Here is a 22,718-nt window from a genome sequence, read left to right on the forward strand (position 1 = left end):
TGGTTAAATTCATAGGCAAAACAAAGAACTCTGGGCTAATTATGGGCTGGGAATGCTTAGTGCCTTAAACTAGTTCTGCATTTCAGCCAATGGTCTCTTCCCCAATGCCAAATCGTCAGAACCTCAGAGGCCTGACTGTCAACTGCTGCTGAATGCATCCTTTATTCTTGTCTCTAATATTATTATTATTATTATTATTATTATTATTATTATTATTATTATTAATTAGATTTGTATGCTGCCCCTCTCTGAAGACTCAGGGTGGCTCACAACAATAAAAATAATATTATAACAAAACAAATCAAATATTAAACGAAGCATATAAAACCCTATCATATATTTAAAAACCAAACAGCACATTCATACCAAACATGAAACAAAATATAAAGAAGCCTGGGGGAAAGGTGTCTCAACTCCCCCATGCCTGGCGGTATAAGTGAGTCTTGAGTAATTTACGAAAGACAAGGAGGGTGGGGGCAGTTCTAATCTCTGGGGGAAGTTGATTCCAGAGGGCCAGGGCCGCCACAGAGAAGGCTCTTCCCCTGGGGCCTGCCAAATCTTCCCTCTTTAGGGAAGGTTGTTGAGAATATGGTACTTGAAAGAAGTGGAATAGCTGGACTACTTTCAGTTGGATTGCAGGCCTAAATTATGAGACTTTGATTGCATTTGTGGACAGGCTTAGGTGGGAGCGGGATGGGGGGTAGTGCATGCTCTCCTTGATCTCCATGCTCTTGTTGGTCAAGACATCTTTCTGGACTGGAGAATAGGAGTGGGAGGCATAGTTCTGCATTGATTCTCTTCGTCTAGGGCCAATTCCAGAGAGTGTTGATTGTGGGTGAGGAGAACCTAGCTCATGATCTCTTCTTGGTTGAGTTTTTCAGGGATTTTCATTTCTAACCGTCCCATCACCAATTAAATTTGAATTAACTTGCTTGCTTGTTTGTTTGACTTCTATGCCACCCAATTCTGAAGGACTCGGGGTGGCTTACAACAAAATAAAAATATAATTAACAATAAAAAGAAGTCAAATATAAATTAAAACAATAACTCCAGTTGACACCCAGAACTCAACAATCCAATCAACACATACATATCATTCAATATGATTTGGCCATGAAAGATGTACAATTCATGGCCCTCAGGCCTGCCAGCAAAGCTCGGTCTTTGTAGCCTTTCGGAAGGCCAGCAACGTGGGAGCAGTACCGACATGGTGGGGGGGATTTGGTTCCATAGAGCCAGGGTGGCCACAGAGAAGGCCCTCCTCTGTGGCCCCACCAACCTGCATTGCTTAGTCGATGGGACCCGGAGAAGGCCAACCCCGTGCAATTTTATTTGTCTGTGGGAGGTATATGGCAGGAGACGGTCCCGTAAATAGTCTGGCCTTAAGCCATTTAGGGCTTTATAGGTAATAGCCAACACCTTGAATTATGACCAGAGATTAATTGGTAGCCAGTGCAGCTCGCAGAGCATAGTGCTATATGGGTGTACTGAGGTACAGTGATCCCCCGGTTATTGCGTTCCCGACCATTGCGAACAGGGTAATTTGCGATTTTTGAACCCGGAAGTCAAAACACCATCTGCGCATGCGTGCCCTTTTTTCTATGGGCACGCATGCGTAGATGGCGCCCGGCAGATCAGCTGCTGGGCGGCTTCCCTGGGTCTTCCCCCTCTTGCTGGCGGGAGGGCGAAGCCCCCCCCAGCACCCGCTCGCCCGCCCTTCGCCCGGGAAGTTCGCCAGGAGTCAGCGGAGAACGGCTCGCCTGTTTTAAAACGATCGGAGCCGGCCGGCTCTGATCGTTTTAAAGCAGGCGCGCCGTTCTCCGCTGACTCCTAAAGCGGGGAAGTTCGCCAGGAGTCAGCGGAGAACGGCGCAACTGTTTTAAAACGATCGGAGCTTTCCAATGAGTCCCGAAGACAAACGTCAAACTTCCGCGTTTGTCTTCGGGACTCATTGGAAAGCCGCGCGGGTGTTTTAAAACGTCCCCGCCGACATGGGCTCGCTAGCACCCCCCTGAACCCCCAACCCGGGTTTGGGGGGGTGCTAGCGAGCCCCCCATGTCGGTGGGGACGTTTTAAAACAACCGTGCGGCTTTCCAATGAGTCCCGAAGACAAACATCAAACTTCCGCGTTTGTCTTCGGGACTCATTGGAAAGCTCCGATCGTTTTAAAACAGTTGCGCCGTTCTCCGCTGACTCCTGGCGAACTTCCCCGCTTTAGGAGTCAGCGGAGAACGGCGCAACTGTTTTAAAACGATCGGAGATTTCCAATGAGTCCCGAAGACAAACGTCAAACTTCCGCGTTTGTCTTCGGGACTCATTGGAAAGCCACGCGGGTGTTTTAAAACGTCGCCGCCGACATGGGGGGCTTTCTAGCACCCCCCAAACCCGGGTTGGGGGTTCGGGGGGGTGCTAGCGAGCCCCCCATGTCGGCGGCGACGTTTTAAAACAGCCGTCCCGCCCCCAATCTTCGGCTCCTCGCTAGTGCTACGGAAGTTAAAAACACCATCTGCACATGCGCAGATGGTGTTTTTACTTCCGCAGCGCTACTTCGCGAAAACCCGCTCGTTGCGGGGGGTCCTGGAACGGAACCCTCGCAACGAGCGGGGGATCACTGTATATCCATGACAGCTCGCGTGGCTGCATTCTGGACTATCTGCAGTATGCTTAATTAAATACATTTTACTAATTCTGAGATGAATGCTATCTATATCTTAAGCAATTTAAACCATAACTTCACATACCATCCTATATATCTTTCAGTAAAATAACTTCACATACCATCTTATATATCAGATATTTCAGTAAAATATCAACCACTCACTAATTTGTCCCCCACCCACCCCCTTTCTGACACTCTTTCGTGATTTGAAGCAGATATAAGACTCAGGCTTCCTTCTGAGATGCTTTTAAATTTTGGTGATACAGTTGTAGCTGTTCTTTGGAGTATCATTTGTCTCTAAATTGTTATCAGGAAGGTATAATTGACATCTTAAAAGTTGTTCTTTCATATGCTTGCTCCTGGCACATAACATACATATGCTTTAGTTCATAGCAATAGTGAGTCACCAACTAACATTAGGTCCACAACTCTTTTAGATGAATATAGAATAATATATCAGAAAAAATATTATTTCTATCTTTTCTAAGGCGAGATAATCTTAAATTGAGAACCTTTTTCTTTCCAGATAAAAAAATGATTCTACCTCTTTGTCATCTGGGTGATTTCTAGTCTTCTAAATTTGGAAAACTAATTTAGGCAGGCAGCATTTTTTTACCTTTGACACCTTTAGAAATAGGAAGCCTGCAATACTATAGATTGTTTGTAACTATCTTTTCTCCTCTGTAAATAAGCATTAAAAGCTGGAGCCATGTTTAGAATAGTTATTTAGAAACTAAGAAATGGTTCAGCAGAAAGTGCTTTAATATAGATCATATGAATAGTTCACATACTGTATAAAAGAAATATGCAGGTCAGATTAGTCTTGGACATTTCAGTAGCAATTGCTAAATCGGTTTGGATGTCATACTATTCCTTTAGCTAGCCATTAATTTGACAAGCTTTATCTGGTAGTAGATAATTAGTAGAGGACTACTGGAAGATGATGACTCATTTCATAAACTAGGATTATGATTATCCATTTAATTCAATTGAGAATCACTGTTCTGCATCTAGAATAAAATGCAAAATAAGCACATTTTTGTGATCTTGTATACAGATACTGCATTCTAGTTTTCTATATAATTCTGGATTCCTTTTTCTTATATTAAAGATTATCATTTAAGATCAGTGGTATGATGACATTTATGAACAAATTGTTCAGCGTGAGATCCTATCCTGGATTCAGAGCGTTTCATGTAAAGAAAAATTAACAGTATATTCAGAGTTTTAAAAATTGATTTCTGGACTTCAGTGACAGAAGTACTGTATATTCCCTCTGTTACCATTATATTCTTATGTTTACTTGACTTTTTGAAGTTGAAACACTGTCTCATTTTATCCTACTCAAAATTTCTTCTTGAGCCTGCACCTTTTAAAAACAGAACTTAACATGTGAAATTGTCCCTTATAGGCTACATTGGAGTTGTGAACCGGAGCCAGAAGGATATTGATGGTAAAAAGGATATCAGAGCAGCATTGGCAGCTGAGCGCAAGTTCTTCCTTTCCCATCCTGCTTATAGACACATGGCTGATCGCATGGGAACTCCCCATTTGCAGAAGGTCCTGAACCAGGTAAGCTGTTCCTAAAGCAGTCTATTCATTTTTCTTGTCTCATTCTTAATTTTTATCATCAGCTGAACATCATTGAGAGTTTCTTTTACACTTTCTAATGGAGAAGGTGTTTCTCTTATTTTAAACCCATATGTGAGTTTTTCCCTCTCTCTTATCCATAAATCAATTAGTTATGCTTCAGTTTAGAACTAATTTAGATATTGCAAAGAATTAAGGATATCTTGGTTTATATTGTAGTTGTTTCGGTCGTTATACCAGGCATAAACAATTCTGCAGGAATATTAATACTGGATAAATATGAATGCATTTCTACTGAATGTGAGCAAATCTTGTTGAAGCCATAGATCTGTATGTGACATTACACAAGACAGAAGGATTCTGCTCTTTCTTAATTTACAATCATGAGAACAAAATAGAGCTTTCTTGGGGAGAGAATGAGTATAAAGATTCTTGATTACTATAAGTACTAATGCTAATACTAATACTAAGATAAATATTATATTTTCCCAACTTTTAGAACAGTTTGTCTAATAGATCAGTAGTCTTTAATAGCAAAATAGACTGGCAACTATTTAAGGAAATAGTGCATGACTCAGCCTCACTAGCTTCAAAGAGAGGATGGATTATTTTAGTAGTAAGAAATAATATTAACGTTGGTGCTTCATATCTTCTCTTCAGCAATTGACAAACCATATCCGAGACACCCTGCCATCCCTGCGTAGCAAACTGCAGAGTCAGCTGCTGTCACTTGAAAAAGAGGTGGAAGAATATAAGAATTTTCGACCTGATGATCCTACACGGAAAACCAAAGCCTTGCTGCAGTAGGTCAACTCAATACTAAACTCTGATTTTTATTTACAGAATAACAGAATAGGAAGCTCTGGAGGTTTTCTAGTCCAACCCTTTAAGCAGGAGAATCTGCTATTTCAGACAATTGGCTGTTTAGTCTCTTTTTAAAGACCTCCAGTAATGGAGCAGCCACAACTACTGAAGGCAAGCCATTTTACTGATTGATAGTTCTAACTGTCATGAAATTAATTGATAGTTCTGACTGTCAGGAAATTGATTGATAGGTCTAACTGTCAGGAAATTTCTCCTTATTTCTAGGTTGGATCTTCTTGATTAGTTTTCATCCGTTTCTTCCTGTTCTGCCTTCAGGTGCTTTGGAAAATAGATTGATCCCCTCTTCTTCGTGGCATCTCATTAGATATTGGAAGACTGTGACCCCAGTTCTTCTTTTTCCTTAGATTAGATCAGTGATGGCAAACCTTTTTTTCCCTTGGTACCGAAAGTGCGTGTGGGTGTGCGCGATCGCGCATGTGCAAGTGCCCACACCCATAATTCAATGCCTGGGGACGGCAAAAATGGCCTCCCCCACCCCGCATAAGCCCTTTGGAGGCCTAAAACAGCCCATTTCCCAACCTCTGGTGGGCCCAGTAGGCTCATTTTTTTTGCCCTTCCCGGGCTCCAGAGGTAAAAACAACCATTCCCCTGAGATACTCTGGAAGCTAAAAACACCATCCGAGTGAGCCAAAAATCAGCTGACCAGAATGCACATGCACATTGGAGCAGAACTAGGATAATGGCTGACATGCCAGCATATATGGCTCTGTGTTCCACCTGTGGCATCTGTGACATAGGTTCGCCATCACTGGATTAGATGTATCCAAGTCCCATAATCATTGTTGTTGCACTCTGCACTCTTTCTAGAATCTTTTTTATATTGTAGCAACCAAATTTGATGCAATATTCCAATTGTGGTCTTGCCAGAACATTATAAAATAGTATCATATTTCATATGATATTGATTCTTTCCCTTTGTTAATACAGTTTAGGACTATGTTGGCTTTTTTGGTGACTGAAACATACTGATGGCTCATGTTTAAGTAGTTGTCCACTAAGACTCCTAGATTCCTTTCATAGTTACTGCTCTTGAGCCAGGAACCACCTAGTCCTGTGATGGTGAACCTATGGAGCCATATTGGAGGACACATGAGATGTTGCCCTATGTTAGCTCCAGCTGATTTTCAGCCTTGGGGATGGCCATTTCACCCTCCAGATGCTTTGGGGAAGCTTCCCTGAAGCTCTGGTGTGCAAAAAATCACCCAAACTGGAAGTTTAGAAAACATACTTCTGGTTTGCCGGTTGTGCTGTTTTTTGCTCTCTGGAGGATTCGGGGAAGCTTTCTGAAGGCCTGGAGTGTGAAAAACAGCCCAACGAACAAACCAGACCTTCGGAAAACACACTTGAGTCATTCCATGTCAAGTGGACCATTTTTAAAAATCATCCCCACTTTACCATCTCAGATTTTGATGACATTTGGCACATAGCTTCTTTATGATATAAAACTATGCTGTGCAAAATTTTAGTTCAAAAGACTAAAAATTGGGAGGTCTAAGAGACCTCAAGTAAATGGTTGCAAAATGCTGAATCAGCAAAAATGACATTTTAGGCCAACTTCCAGAAGCTGTAAACGCGGCAGTTTCAATAGTATACTGGAGATATTTGGAGAACCTACACACCTTGTAAGGCTTTATAAACTGGCAAAACCCCATGTACCTAGTCCTCTTACTTATTACATGTTTCAGGCTCAAACTTTGCAAAAAAACCCCTCAGAAATGAATTTACAGCAATCTTGAGACTGTTGTAGTTTCAAAACTACTTGGCCTTTCAGGTTGATTTTTGGCAGGTGTACTAATTACACAGCTGCAATGAGGACTTCCAATTTGCAGCACTTTTCTTCAAGTTGTTGAAAAGATATAAGAGTTCAAAGTTGGTATTTAATGGGTTTTTGCCAAATTTTGGCAAAACATTGATTCCCTGTTTGATCCTGAGGGACAGCTTCAATCCTCTTCAATTTGGCACCATTAGGAAGAGAATATAAGAATTTAAGAATATATTGTTTTAATTTTGGTGTCTCCTAGAAAATTGGTGTCTCCTGTTAAAAATTAGTCTAGAACTCCCAATTTTTAGTCTTTTGAATTAAAATTTTGCACAGCATAGTTTTATATCATAAAGAAACTATGTGCCAAATTTAATCAAACTCTGAGGTAGTAAGGTGGGGACCACTGGTCCACTTGACATGGAATGACTCACTTTCAGTTTGCCTGTTTGGCCATTTTTCATGTCTCAATGAGGTTTGTTCACAGGTGTGGGGACGAGGGAAATTGTGTGCATGTGTGGGGGGAAGGGAAGGAGTGTAGGCACATGCACACATGCTAGCACACCCCCATACCCTCTTTTTGCATGCAAAACAAAAAAGGTTCACCATCACTGCTCTAGGAGGTTTGCAGATTCATTGTTCCATTATCTTTTCCAGGTTCATCCCAGGTATTGGTGTCAGGCCGATTGGTGTGTAGTTTCCTGGATTCATCTGCCCCCTATTTTGGAAATGGGAATCATGTCACCTCTTTTCCACTCCTTGGGTAGTTTTCTGGTGCTTCAGGATCTTTGAAAGATATGATTCAGTAGTTCTGAAATCATGTCTTCCTGCTCCTTCAAAACCCTGGGATATAATCCATCTGGACCTGATGATTTGAACTCACTTAGAATGGATATGTGTTCTCTTACAATTATCGTACCTGTTTTGATTTGAATTGATTTGAATGTCTCTTATGGTACTGTTTTTGATAAGTATACCCTTTTTTCCTTTTGTATAAAGAGTTCAAATAATTAGTTAAGCAATTCTGCTTTCCCCTTGCTGCCTGTCACCTCCTTGCTATCTTTTTCTATTAGTGGATTGACACATTTCCTTAATTTTTTTCTTGTTTATTACATGTTGAAAGGTTTTTGGTTTTTTTACATTTGTTGCAAGCCTTCATTTTTCAGCTTTAGCTTTCCTGATCTCATCTTTGTAGGTTCAGGCTATACAGAATGTTGATACTGCACAGCACTGGTGGGATTCAACAACCGGTTCTCTGCCCTAAGTAGGTAGGCATGACTGAGTGGTCATGTGACTGGGTTGGTGTAGCCCACTCAACGTCACCCATGTTGAGGGGTTTCATGCCCCGCCCGGCCCCTCACAACCACTCCTCACTTGGCATGATAAAATTGACACTGCTGGAGTGAGCCCGATGGAGACAGACAGGTAGCCCTAGTTGGGTTCCTAACTGCAGCCAGGCTTATATACAGCTATCCAGCTTCATGCCTCTATTCGCTCAAAAAAGCTCAAAAAAGTTGGGAAAGCCAAAGGTTTTGGCTTAGAGAGCTGTACTGCCCCACAATCTAGCTGTTTTGGGGATTTTATTTTATTTTATTTATTTATTTATTATTTAGATTTGTATGCCGCCCCTCTCCGCGGACTCGGGGCGGCTCACAACAAGGCATAAACAAATCATAACAAATCCAAATAACTTTAAATATTTAAAAAAGTTTAAAAAGAACCCCAATATACTAACAAGCACACACACAAACATACCATACATAAATTGTACATGCCCGGGGGAGATATTTCAGTTCCCCCATGCCTGACGGCAAAGGTGGGTTTTAAGAACTTTACGGAAGGCAGGGAGAGTAGGGGCAGTTCTAATCTCCGGGGGGAGTTGGTTCCAGAGAGTCGGGGCCGCCACAGAGAAGGCTCTTCCCCTGGGGCCCGCCAACCGACATTGTTTAGTTGATGGGACCCGGAGAAGGCCCACTCTGTGGGATCTAATCGGTCGCTGGGATTCGTGCGGCAGGAGGCGGTCTCGGAGGTAGTATTAGCAGGCCTGCGTTTCATACGTTCTCCTCCCCTCTTCTGCACAAAGAAATGAAAACCAATTTTGCCCTCCGGGGCATCACCAAGCTATCTCGGGCACAGCTTCCCTGGATGTTGCAATACAGGCAGAATGCGGAGGAGGAAGTGGACTTTGGCTGCTTCCAACTGCAGAAAAGGAGGCCTCCCACTTCCTTCTTCACCGTGCTCCTTGCCCCTTTCATCTTCCCAATAAACTGGGAATAAGAGAGAGAGAGAGAGAGACCCTCTTGAGCAACCCCTCTTCCAATTCCAACTTGCCTCCCTGGCCCATGTGTTTTTGCACAAGGCTTCCCTGCCGTGACCTGCTCCAGTTGCTTCCCCTTTGCTAACACCTAGTGAGGGGAAAGTTGTTCTGCCATGAACAGGCGGCAATGTGTGATGGAGGTGCTGGAACTATGCCTCTGTGCCAAAAAACTTTCCTTTACCCTCCTCTTTGTTGTGTCTGCTCCCTGTCAGCCGTTGCAGTGCTCAGATTCAGAGGAGGAAGGTGAAATGGAACCAGTCAATTTACCTGATTTAGGAAATGAAGAGGATTTTAGTGAGGAAGACATTGAAATGCGAGAAGAGGCTTTGAGTGAAAGCTTACAGACAGATGTGTCATCAGACAGTTGAAGTAGTCAGGACTTGTGCTGGTTAGATCCAAAATTCAGAAGGATGCACAAATGATTAGAAGAGCTTACTGGAAAAAGGTTTTAAGATGCAGTTTAGAGTCAATGTTACCTCTAAGGTGCGTGACTGCATGCAAAAACACCCCCTGCGCGGCCTTTTCCAAGGCTGTGCAACAGAACTGGCCGTTGGAGCTGGGGGTGGGGAGTGACAAGGAAAGTGTGGAGGTCAGCAAAGGTTTTTCTTGTTAAGAATGTCATGCACGTGTGTGCGCGTTCTCCCCCCCCCCGCCAGGCCGCTGGGGAGGGAGGCCACAACCGAGAGGCTCGGCACCGACCCATCCGCAGTGGGCGGGGGTGGCCGCGTCTCCCTTTCCTTCTCCCACTGCCTCTGTCGCCGCGGGTTCCTCAAGCGGGAGCTGCCACTTCCCTCTGGGCAGCCCAGCCAGGCGGCCGTAGAAAGTGCAGAGATTATTGCCGCCACCTTTGCCTCCATTCAGGGAGCCACCGTGGTCGAGCTGAGCGAGAGGAAAAGGCATAGCGACCACGGTGGCTCCCTGAGTGGAGGCAAAGGCGGCGGCAATAATCTCTGCACTTTCTACTGCTGCCTGGATGGGCTGCCCAGAGGGAAGTGGCAGCTCCCGCCTGAGGAACCCGTGGCGCCGGGCACCGGCTTGGCAGAAGGCACCGGCGGTACATATAGGCATGGAAGAAGGAAATGGAGCTGCAATTGCCCCCGCTCTGTTTTCCTCCCCCTCACCCCCCCAACCCCCAATCAAAGAGGTTCCTGGGCACTCAATAGGGAAATGAGAAAGGGAGTTGCTGGCATTAGGGAAAGATGGGCAGCAGGCAAAAAGTGGTTTCCTTTCCTGACACTGGCTGCTCTGTTGCCCCCCACTATCAAAGAGGATCCTGGGTATTGTGCTCAATAGGGAAATGAGAATGGGAATTGCCGCTACAAGGGAAAGATGAGCAGCAGGCACAGATGAAGAGCGGCTTCCTTCCATCACTCTGTTTCTCCCCGACCCCCCCCATCAAAGAGGATCCTTTTTTAAAAAAATAATTAATCTTTATTAAATTTCTACATATAAAAACAGTCAAAACAAACAAAACATACAAAGAAAAAGAAAGAAAGAAAAGGAGGAATAATAGACAGACAAATCAACTTAGAGCATATAAAACATTCAGTTTCAACAGAAAAGACATAAGTTGTCAACCATATTGTTGACTATCACTATCGAGCGACCTGATGTTAGGTATTTATGTCTAGTATGTGGAATTGTGTGTTTATTTTCTTTAGTCCTGTGTACTATATTTGTATTCATTTTGGGTACTTCTGAGGAAGGTACGAGTTCGTTTTTAGGGGTTTTATGTTCTATCGATTAATGGTGCAGTGTTTCTATATTTTCATTATGTTTGGGTAAGAAAGGAAGAAGTGTCTAGTTTTACTTTTTCGTTAGGTTTTTTAATGTATGTTTTCTGTTTGAGCCATTTCTACCAACTTTCCCATACTTTGTAAAATTCGGATTTATCTTTTTCCTGTAGTTCCAAAGTCAATTTAGTCATTTCTGCGCACTCAAGGATCTTAAAGCTTAAAGTTGTGGGGGCTGTTTCTGTTTTCCAATTTTGCACATATAATAATCTTGCTGCCATTGTAATGTGGAGGATTAATATTTATCTTCATTTTTAAATTTCTGCCTTGCAATACCAAAGAGGAAAAGTTTAGGTTATAAGAGGATTGTCTGTGCCACAATTTGCTCTAGATAGTTATTGATTTTGCACCAAATTTTTTTAGCAACTGGGCAACCCCATCATAGATGGTAATAGGTTCCTGTTTCCATTTTGCATTTTCAACAAAGCAGTGAAATGTTTGGGTACATTTTGTTGAGTCGTGCTGGGGAGAAGTGCCAATAGTAAAACATTTTATATAGATTTTCCTTGCATGACGTTGTTAGAGTTAGTTTGTAGTTTGTGTTCCAAATTTTTCCCCATTCTGCTAAATTTATAGAAAATCCAAAATTTTGAGACCAAGATATCATCGTTCCTTTCACTTCTTCATCGACCGTATCGTAAGTGAGAAGAAAGTTGTATATTCTGGAAATTGTTTTTTTTGTCAGGGCCTAAAAGAATCTTATCTAAGAAAGTATTGTTTTGGAAGCCATATTTAGTTTTGTCTTCTTTAAATTTGGATTGAATTTGTAGGTAGGTCCACCAGTCCAGGTTTATTCCTTTTTCCTCAAGGGTTTGTTTAGGTATCAGATCTTCTTGTTGGTCCAAAATTTGTTCATATGTTACTATTTTTTCAGGTTCTAGTGCATTAGGGTATGTTATTGCTTCTGTTGGCGATAGCCACTTTAGTGTTGAATGGTAGTGGTATTTTTTAATTTGTAACCAGGTGTTGATTAAACTGTTGATTAATAATGTTGTCTGAAGTATGTATGCATTTTATGCTTTTCACCTTCCAGAAATGCGTGTCAGCTTGCTTGGAGATCGAAATCTTCTAGGGTTAATAGTCTGGTATTTTTGAGATGGATCCATTCTTTTATCCAGTTTAGTATTGCTGATTTATAATAAAGCTCCAAGTTTGGCAAACCAAGTCCCCCCCCCTCCCCTTCCTATGATCCTGTAATAGTTTGAGTTTAATCCTAGCTTTTTTCTTCAACCAGATAAATTTCCGGAATTTTTGACTGAGATTTGTAAAGAATGTTTTATTAAGTTTTATTAGAACTACCTGGAAAAGAAATAGTACTCTTGGCAGGATGTTACTTTTAATGGCTGCTATTTTGCCCATCAAAGAAAGTTGTAAATTTGACCATTTGTCTATATATCCTTGTTTATATTTTGTGTTAGTTTTGCATAATTATCTTTTTTAATTGTGCTGCAATTTGTAGATATCCATAATCCTAGGTATTTGGGGGTTTTTTTGTTTTATATTCCATACTTCTTTTTTTTTAAATTGATTTTTAACAATTTAAAGATACACACAACATAGCGTATAGTGAAGAGTGCCCACCACCCGACAAGCATACATACCCCACCACCAAATCGGGGGTGTTTCTTGTATAAACCATTTTAACTCAAGAGCAATGTATCTATTTACATATTATAGAGTGATTCCAATTTATTCCTTGTAGCTTGGTCTCGGATTATACTCGCCATATATCATCTTATCTTGTCCCACCATCCCATCAGTTGTCTCAGGTCAGTTTCATTATCCAAATTCATCCTTTTATCCATAATTTCAAATTGAATATGGTCCACCTTGTACCCATACCAATTTTGCATTGTCCATTTTGTCGCATCCTTCCAACCCAAGACTATTACCGCCTGAGCGCTTTCTAACGCTGCTTGATTTATTTCTCTAAATTCTCCCATCGCATTACTTTTGACTAATACTGCCATTTCCTTAGTAATTATCCATCGTATATTTAACATTCTATTAATGTCCTCTTGCACTTTTTCCTTTATCTTGACGCCTGTGCCAACAAATACCCCTGACATTCTGCTGAAAGTATGCGAGTTGAACAGGAGTATAATACCACTTATGTAATATTTTCCTTCTCATTTCCCTAATTCTTGTATTCTTAGTTTTCCTTATATTTTCTACTATATTTTCCATCTCTTGTACCTCTACTTGTATCTCATTTTGCCACCATTTAGTCAATCCTTGGATCATATCTCTGTCTGACTGCACTAACATCTTATATATATTGGTTGCTTGCGCCTTTATACCCTCACTTTTTTCTCTTATTATTTTCTCTAACACTGTCTCCTCCTTCAATAGTCCTTCTTTATTCTCCCTTTCATTGAGATATTTACATATTGCATTTATTTGTAGCCATTTTCCCTTACCCAACCACCATTCTATACGGTTTCTACTTGGCCTCCCATCCTTCTCATATAACTGTTCTATCTTAGTTATCCTTCTTCCCTTCAACTCTCCTATAACCCTATTTAAATTTCATTATCTCTATTTATTACATAAAGCAATGACAGTTTAGATTTAAATAATCCTATTTTCCCCTGCCATTTTTTCCAAATTTCCATAGTCCTTTTCATGGGGCCTATTAATTTACCTAAGTTGCTCCGATTCCACTTTATAAAAATTAATTCTCTATTCTTCATTCCATTTATCTGTTTTTCCAGTTTCACCCATTTATTTTCAAATAATTGCAGCTCCATTAACCTTTCAATTTGAAATGCTTCCCTATACAGCTCCAAACAAGGAACTCTCCATCCCCCCTCTTTTTCGTTCACTATTAACCACTTTTTCCTTATTCTAGGTCTCTTATCTTCTTCAATCCAATAGCCGCTCCGAGTCTACGGAGAGGGCGGTATACAAATCCAATAAATAAATAAATAAATAAGTAAGTAAGTAAGTAAGTAAGTAAGTAAGTAAGTAAGTTTTTTGTCCCACTCTTTAAACTTAAATGCTGATAGCCCCCCTGACAGTACCTGAAATAGGTACATCATTTTGGGAGCTATCATCATTTTCAAGGCTCTTATTTTAGAGATTCTCCTTAGCTTTTTCTCTTTCCAGCTCATCTGTTTCAGCATTTTCCTTCATATTAATCTATAATTCACCTCCTCAATTTTCACTGGATTTCTCAATAACCAAATTCCCAGATACAGTGGTACCTCAAGATACGAACCCCTCGTCTTACGAACAACTCGTGATACGAACCCGGGGTTCAGAAAAATTTTGCCTGTTCTTACGAACTTTTTTCGAGTTACGAACCGGCGTTCGGAGACTGCTAGGAAGCCGCGCGGCTGTTTTAAAAGGTAACAGCCGGGCGACGGGGCTTCCCAGAAGCCTCCCGAACGCCGGTTCATAACTCGAACAAAGTTCGTAAGAAGAGGCAAAATTTTGCTGAACCCCGGGTTCGGTTCGGGAGGTTGCTGGGAAGCCCTCCAGGCCGGCTGCGACCTTTTAAAACACCCGCGCCGCTTCGCAGCTGTCTCCCGAAGCCGAACGCGGAAGTTCGGCTTTAGCGTTCGGCTTCAGGAGACAGCTGCGAAGAGGCGCGGGTGTTTTAAAAGGTCGCAGCCGGCCTGGGGGGCTTGCCAGCACCACCCCAAACCCCGAACCCGGGTTCGGGGTGGTGGTGGCAAGGCCCCCAGGCCGGCTGCGACCTTTTAAAACACCCGCGCCGCTTCGCAGCTGTCTCCCGAAGCCGAACGCGGAAGTTCGGCTTTAGCGTTCGGCTTCAGGAGACAGCTGCGAAGCGGCGCGGGTGTTTTAAAAGGTCGCAGCCGGCCTGGGGGGCTTGCCAGCACCACCCCGAACCCCGAACCCGGGTTCGGGGTGGTGGTGGCAAGGCCCCCAGGCCGGCTGCGACCTTTTAAAACACCCGCGCCGCTTCGCAGCTGTCTCCCGAAGCCAAACGCGGAAGTTCGGCTTTAGCGTTCAGCTTCAGGAGACAGCTGCGAAGCGGCGCGGGTGTTTTAAAAGGTCGCAGCCGGCCTGGGGGGCTTGCCAGCACCCCCGAACCCGGAAGTTCGGGGTTCGGGAGGTTGCTGGGAAGCCCCCCAGCCCGGCTGTGAAATGCCGCTCATAGCAGCTGCTACGAGCGGCATTTCACCTTCCCTCCCAGGCAAAAAGATGCCGGGGAGAGGGGCACGCCGGCATTCTGGGATGCATTCTGCCGGCATTCTGGGATGATGGGGCCGGACTTCCCAGGCGGAAGGCGTGCCCCTCTCCCCGGCATCTGTTTGCCTGGGAGGGAAGGTGAAATGCCGCTCGTAGCAGCTGCTACGAGCGGCATTTCTCTTTCTCTCCCAGGCAAAAAGTTGCCGGCATTCTGGGATGATGGGGCCGGACTTCCCAGGCGGAAGGCGTGCCCCTCTCCCCGGCATCTTTTTGCCTGGGAGGGAAGGTGAAATGCCGCTCGTAGCAGCTGCTACGAGCGGCATTTCACTTTATCTCCCAGGCAAAAAGTTGCCGGCATTCTGGGATGATGGGGCCGGACTTCCCAGGCGGAAGGCGTGCCCCTCTCCCCAGCATCTTTTTGCCTGGGAGGGAAGGTGAAATGCCGCTCGTAGCAGCTGCTACGAGCGGCATTTCACTTTCTTTCCCAGGCAAAAAGTTGCCGGCATTCTGGGATGATGGGGCCGGACTTCCCAGGCGGAAGGCGTGCCCCTCTCCCCGGCATCTTTTTGCCTGGGAGGGAAGGTGAAATGCCGCTTGTAGCAGCTGCTAGAGCTGCCGGCATTTCACCTTCCCTCCCAGGCAAAAAGAAGTCGCGCTGCTGCTCCAGTCGCCCGGTCCTCTCCTGCCTCCCGCGCCGATGTTCCCCACTGCGTCGGGGGCCGCCAGCCCCAAATCGGACGCACCCTCGCCGCTACCGCTGCCGCCGCGCCCACTGCCCGCCCCATTCTCGCTGGAGGTCTAGCCGGAGCCGGAGCCAGGTCCGCTCGGCCGCACCTCCTCGCCCGCCGCCCAGCCGCCCAGGATGCTGACCTGCTACCTCGCGGTGCGCCCGCCGCCGGCCCGATCCTGCGCCTCCTGCTTCCCCCCCCAGCCAAAAATACAAAGGCGGTCTGCCGCTCCCGCGGAGCAATGGGAAGCTGAAGCCGCCGGCGGTTTCAGCCTCCCTTTGCTCCACGCTGCTCCGCCCTGCCTGTCTTTGTGTTTTTGGCTGGGGAGGGGAGCAGGAGGACCTTCCTGACTCCCTCCCCCCAGCACTTCACCCAGGACAACAGGCAGGGCGAAGCAGCGTGGGACAAAGGGAGGCTCAAGCCTCCTTTGGTGGTGGCGGCCGGCTTCCCGGTTTCTGAGTTTTGGGCTTGCACGCATTAATTGCTTTTCCATTGATTCCTATGGGAAACAATGTTTCATCTTACGAACTTTTCACCTTACAAACCTCCTCCCGGCACCAATTAAGTTCGTATCTTGAGGTACCACTGTATTTAATTTTCTTTAATCCTAACTTCAACCCTGATTCCTTCCTAATTTCTATCTGCTCTCTCGGACTTGTATTTAAACACATAATCTCTGATTTTTCCATATTAACCGACAGTCCCGATTCCTGTTTAAACTCTTGTAAAATATTTCTTCTACATTTGATCATTTCCATCGGGGTCTGGGTCAATATAATTGCATCATCTGCAAATAAGTTTAGTTTCATTTCTAATTCCCCTATTTTATATCCTGCCCAAGTGTTATCTTGTCTTATCTTATTAGCTAATGTCTCTATTGCTATTACAAATAAGTTTGGAGATAAAGGACATCCCTGCTTGGTGCCATGTAATATTTTTATTCTCTGCGTTATTTGTCCAATCACCCTTATATACGCTTCATTCCCTTTATAAATCTCTTTTATAGTTTCACAAAATTTATCCCCCATATTTAGTTCCTTACATAATTTATATAAATAGCTATGGTTAACTTTATCAAAAGCTTTATAAACATCTAATTTCAAAATTCCCATTTTCCTTTTAGTAACGGTAGCATGGTGAATCACATTTATTACATTTCTAATTGGTTCACTTATTTTCCTTCCCTTCACAAATCCATATTGATCCTCTTCAATTATTTTTGGTAAAATATTTTCAAGTCTATTTGCCAATATTTTCATAAATATTTTATAATCTTGATTTGCCAAACTGATAGGACAGTAGGACCCAGGCTCTCTTAAATGTCGATCTATCTTCGGGATAGTAACAATCTCTGAAAGCTTCCATGTCTGCGGGATATCATGATTTAACAGTATGTTATTAAACAGTTTCCCCAAATGCGGCAACAATACATTCATATACGTTTTATAAAATTCCCCTGTAAACCCATCCGGGCCCGGTGCTTTGGCTTTTTTTACCCCTTTAATTACTCTAGCAATTTCATCTTATGTAATTTCTGCATTCAATTTTTGTTTATCTTCTTCATTTACTATTTTCCCAACATTGACTTAACCTGCTCCTCTTTATACAAATCCTCATATTTCCTCATTATTTTCTCTAGCTGCTCATTACCACATCTAACCTCTCCACTAGAGTCTCTCAGTGCTAATATACATGATTTTTCTTTCCTCTTCTTCAAATATCTTGCCATTTGCTGCTTTGATTTTATCCTCCAGCTCAATGTTTTTTTTGCATCATCATTCTCATCTTGTTCCATTGGCTCTCATCATACACCATCAATTGTTTCTTTTTCAATTTCAATAAACTATTCCAATCTCTACTTTTAGTTAATCTTAGCTGGTCTTGTATCAAATCCATTTCCCTTATCTTCATTTCCCTTTCTCTACCTCACCTCTTCCTAATATCTGCTTCCATATATATACATTGTCCCCTCATATAGGCCTTACATGCATCCCACATAATTGATTGTTTAATATCACCCACATCATTAAGTCTAAAATATTCATATAGCCCTGTCTGCAATTTATCTTTATCTTGTTCACTAGCATTTACAACTGCATTATATCTCCAAATTCTTTGATTGCATTCCTGACCTATTTCCAATTTTGCCAATAGTGGGGCATGATCTGACAACCAAATAGTTATAATATCTACTTTTTAAAGTTGTATATTGCCCCCCCCTGTTCATTAATATATAGTCAATGCAACTAAATGTATGATATCTTGTTGAATAATATGTACTTCTATTTGGAAAATCTTCATGGAGATCCACCATATTAACTCTATTTAAATGTAACATCCTACTGTTTCCAATCCCATTTGTTAATTGCATATTAAAATCTCCTGCCAAAAACGTTGAGCCCTCCATAAAGTTATCTAACTTCCTTTTAGTATTTATTATAAATTGTTTTGTTTTCGTATTTGGGGCATAAATTGCTGCTAATGTCAACTTCTTTTGATTAATTTTCCCTTTAACAAATAACCACCTCCCTTCTCTATCTTTGTGAACTCCAACCTCTTCAAAAAGAACCCTCTGATGAATAAGAATCGCCGTATCTCTTACTATTTTGCGTTCCCCGAGATTCATATATCCCTTTCCAATTTCTATCTGTCAAAATCAATGTCCACCTTATATTGCTTAGCCATCTTCAATATCCTATAACGTTTCAAATCCGATCCCAAATCATTCACATTTAAAACCATTATATTACACTCACTCATCATATACAATTTAATTATTTTCCCCGTCCATACCTCAGTCACCCCTCCAATGTGCCTCCCCCCGTGCTCCCCCCACCAAAAGGGGGGGGGACAAGAAAAAACCTTGTCCAATCATGAGGCACATTCTCTTGATTGCATTCCCACACTGCTGAGCTCCACTTTCAACCACTTTTAAATGTAATTAAAGAGAAAATTTCCCTTCCCACCCTCCCTTATGCATTTAGATAATTCCTTTTTAAAGTTTTTTAACTTCCTTTACCATTTTCCTTTCTTCCCCCAACGAGAATAACAGTTAACACTACATTCCAAAAACATCTCCGGGGGGGGGGGGGGGTGGTGGTGTCACTTCTTCACTTTCTTCTCACGCTGAGCTCTTGTTTTCCTCTGCTCCCTTCTGATGGCCTCCACTTGCCCCGTTAACTCTTTCAGCTGTTCCTCCCTTTGTTTTTCCTCCTCGTCTGGAGTACTACGACCGTTGAAATAATCTTCTCCTTCTGCTTCTTTTGGCTCACCAACTGCTCCTTGTGCTTCACTTTCTTCAAACCCGATTCCCAATTACTTTTAATGCTTTTCCCTCCTCCAATGAACATGCCCTGAACATTTTATTTTCTTGGAACACCAAAATAGCAGCTGGAAACCCCCAAGTAAACCTTTTTCCACTGATATAAACGGCTTGAAATTGGGCGTAAGGCAGCTCTCGCTCTCAATGTTTCTCAAGAGAGAACTCTCAGAACTCTTATCTCATTCCCATCTTGTTTAAGGCTGGCACAACTTTTCAAAAACTTGTAGATAATCTCAGCTTTTTTCTCACTGGCCAAAGCCATAACAATGTCTCTTTGCCTCTCACTGTTTCTACATGGGGCAGCCCAATGGACACGTAAAATATCATCAGACCCAACTTGGGTACTTTGCTTTTTCATCCAACCAATTATTGCTTCATTTAAATTTGAGTTTAAAGCAAAGTCTTGTCTAAACCCACGCAGCTGTAAATTTCTTCTCCTTTGACGATCTTCCTGATTAGCAATTCATTTGTTTAATAGTCTCTTCCTGATCGTTAGCTTGTTTTTCTACGTTCTGAATTCTTTTGGTAGCCACGTCAGCATCTTTCTTAACTAATTTTATGTCTGAGGAAAGATTTCCCACTGCTGTCTCCACTGTAATTAATCTTTGTTCAAATCCTGTAAGAATTTGTAACAGTTGATCTAACTTTGACTCAATTTTCCCGAGGCTTGTCTCGCCACCTTCCACCATTTTAAGATTAATTATACTCACTTCGTAATAGCGAAAGAATCTCCGTCTTCGCTTGAAACCATAAACCTTTAGATTCTCTTTGAACTTCTGTGAATGCTCTATTCCTCTGCTTTTCTTTAAGAAGGATTTATAGTATTCTGAGGGAGAAATTCCCTTTTATATAATAAATCACATCAAAGCTCGAGGTAGGGTGTCTAGGATATCTGATGCATGCGCAATCCATATATTCCATACTTCTTGTAATTTGTTTTTTTGTTTGTGGGTCATATTCATAGCTATAATTTTGTTCTTTATTTATTTTTAGACCTGCTATATTGCCAAAATTCTCAATTTCCTGTATTAAAATTGGACCAGTTTCCAATGTGTCCTCTAATATGAAGACCATGTCATCCGCAGGCACAGATGAAAAGTGGCTTCCTTCCATCACTCTCTGTTTCTCCCCGATCCCCCAATGAAAGAGGATCCTGTGTACTGCGTTCAATAGGAAAATGAGAAAGGGAGCTGGTGGCAAAAGGGAAAGACAAGCAGCAGGCAAAAATCATCTTTCTTCCCTCACACTGGATGCTCTGTTGCCATTTTCTCCATTGCAGCACCATGCCGTGGAGCCCACATCCCCCACCGCCCAGGCCCTTGCTTCCCCCAAGCAGGAGGATGAGCAGGAAGAAGAGAAGGCTGCTCTGTTGTCCTTTTTGCCATTGCAGCACCACAAAGCTTGCCCTGACTGCCCAGATGCCTTCAATTTCCCCAAGTAGGATGAGGTGCATGGAGAAAAGAAGACCGTTTTGTTGCCGGTTTCACCATTGTAGTGCCGCTGAGCTTGCCTCACCCACCACTGCCCAGGCTTTCGCTTTCCCCGAGCATTCCTTCACCTACTTGATTTTCCCTGTGTCATGTTTTTCCATTATGTTTCTTGCCATTGTGTACAGGGAAACAAGTGCCCTGCAAAAAAATAAAAAAAAACCTTCAATCAATCAATTTCAACTTTGTGCGATTTTTTTTTTTGAGAATTGAAATTGATTGTTTGAAGGTTTTTCTTTTAGTTCCACAAACCTTTGTTTCCTTGCATGCAATGATGAGAAACTTTATGGAGAAACGTGATGGAGTTGGAAATCAGATAGTCAAAGAAATGCTTGGGGAAAGCAAGGGCATCTGGGAGATGCGGCAAACTCTTCTGCCCACAAAAGCCTTGTCTGACAGCTTTACACCGAAAGGCAGAGCAAGAGTTACTTGGGCTAGTCAGCCTGGGAGTGAGGAATACCAAGGCCGACTAGCAGGGCGGGGCTAGCCAGTAGTGCAATCAACCAGTTCTCCGAACTGTGCAAAATCTTAACTGGTTTGTTCGGACCGATTTGAACAGGCTAAATCCCACTTCTGCTGTATAGGCATGTGCCCCTCTTTCAATTTTTTTATATTTGCCCTTTTTTTATTTTTCTGTCTATCAAAGATATGTTTCTGCAGCCATGCCGCTTTCCTTTAGAATCTCTTATTTGTCCAAACTGGGGGCGGAAACAGTAGTCACGTGGGTTGCTCTCAGCCCTATCTGGAACAAAGGACCGAGCCAAATCTTTGAAAACATAGCCGGATCCGTCCTTTCCTCAGATTTTGCTCGGTCCTTCAACTAGAAGGATGTTAGTTGGCTAGACTCCCTTGAAAAGGCCATTGACTTGCAAATCTTTCCCCTTTTTTCCCCTTTAATTTGATTTACCTTCCAAAAAAAGATTCTTTCAATGCCCCACCAGGTGGCTCTCTCCAGCTTCGGTTCTCAGATTGCTGTTTAAAATCTGCAACTTTTCCTGCAATAAAGGCAAGTGACAAATTTAGCTTAGCAGCTTCCAATTTATCCCTTCCTATCTCGCCCTTATTCCCTCTTGCCCCTTATGGGTGGTGCATTGGGAGTATTCCGATCGAAAAATACCATAGGCAAGGAGCGATCTTTCGGATCGTCTCCAACGGCTTGAGTTTTTGGCGGCAAGTCGGTTGATCCTTTTCTCACTATCTTATTTATTTATTTATTTATTTACTTATTTACTTATTTATTAATTAATTAGATTTGTATGCCGCCCCTCTCCGTAGACTCGGGGCAGCTCACAACAATAACAAGAACATTGTAAGAACAAATCTAATAATTGAAAAAACACTAAAAAACCCGTTATTAAAAGCAAACACACACACAAACATTCCATGTATAAACTGTATAGGCCCGGGGGAGATGTGTCAGTTCCCCCATGCCTGACGGCAGAGATGAGTCTTAAGAACTTTACGAAAGGCAAGGAGGGTGGGGGCAGTTCTAATCTCCGGGGGGAGCTGATTCCAGAGGGTCGGGGCCGCCACAGAGAAGGCTCTTCTCCTGGGTCCTGCCAAACGACATTGTTTAGTCGACGGGAGCCGGAGAAGGCCAACTCTGTGGGACTTAACCGGTCGCTGGGATTCGTGCGGCAGAAGGCGGTCCCAGAGGTATTCTGGTCCGATGCCATGAAGGGCTTTATAGGTCATAACCAACACTTTGAATTGTGCCCGGAAATTGATCGGCAACCAATGCAGACTGCGGAGTGTTGGTGTGACATGGGCATATCTTGGAAAGCCCATGATTGCTCTCGCAGCTGCATTCTGCACGATCTGAAGTTTCCGAACACTTTTCAGAGGTAGCCCCATGTAGAGAGCATTACAGTAGTCGAACCTCGAGGTGATGAGGGCATGAGTGACTGTGAGCAGTGAGTCCCGGTCCAGATAGGGCCGCAACTGGTGCACCAGGCGAACCTGGGCAAATGCCCCCCTCGCCACAGCTGAAAGATGTTTCTCTAATGTGAGCTGTGGATCG

The 22,718-nt window shown here is 43.1% G+C and overlaps 1 protein-coding gene across 10 annotated transcripts in view; it reads left to right on the top strand.

Moving 5' to 3' along the window:
- The window catches only part of DNM2 (dynamin 2), a 380,758-nt gene that overhangs the window by 12,746 nt on the left and 345,294 nt on the right, over window positions 1-22,718 (top strand). For all 10 annotated transcript variants that reach the window (XR_011558204.1, XM_070741818.1, XM_070741820.1 and 7 more), the window contains exons 6-7: window positions 4,071-4,231; window positions 4,910-5,052. Coding sequence is in view for 9 of the 10 variants with exons in the window: in XM_070741818.1 (XP_070597919.1) it covers window positions 4,071-4,231; window positions 4,910-5,052 (304 nt within the window). In the remaining variant the exon portion in view is untranslated. The remainder of the gene's footprint in view (window positions 1-4,070; window positions 4,232-4,909; window positions 5,053-22,718) is intronic.

This window comes from Erythrolamprus reginae, chromosome 2 (genome assembly GCF_031021105.1).
Source record: "Erythrolamprus reginae isolate rEryReg1 chromosome 2, rEryReg1.hap1, whole genome shotgun sequence".
Classification (NCBI taxonomy): Eukaryota; Metazoa; Chordata; class Lepidosauria; order Squamata; family Dipsadidae; genus Erythrolamprus; species Erythrolamprus reginae.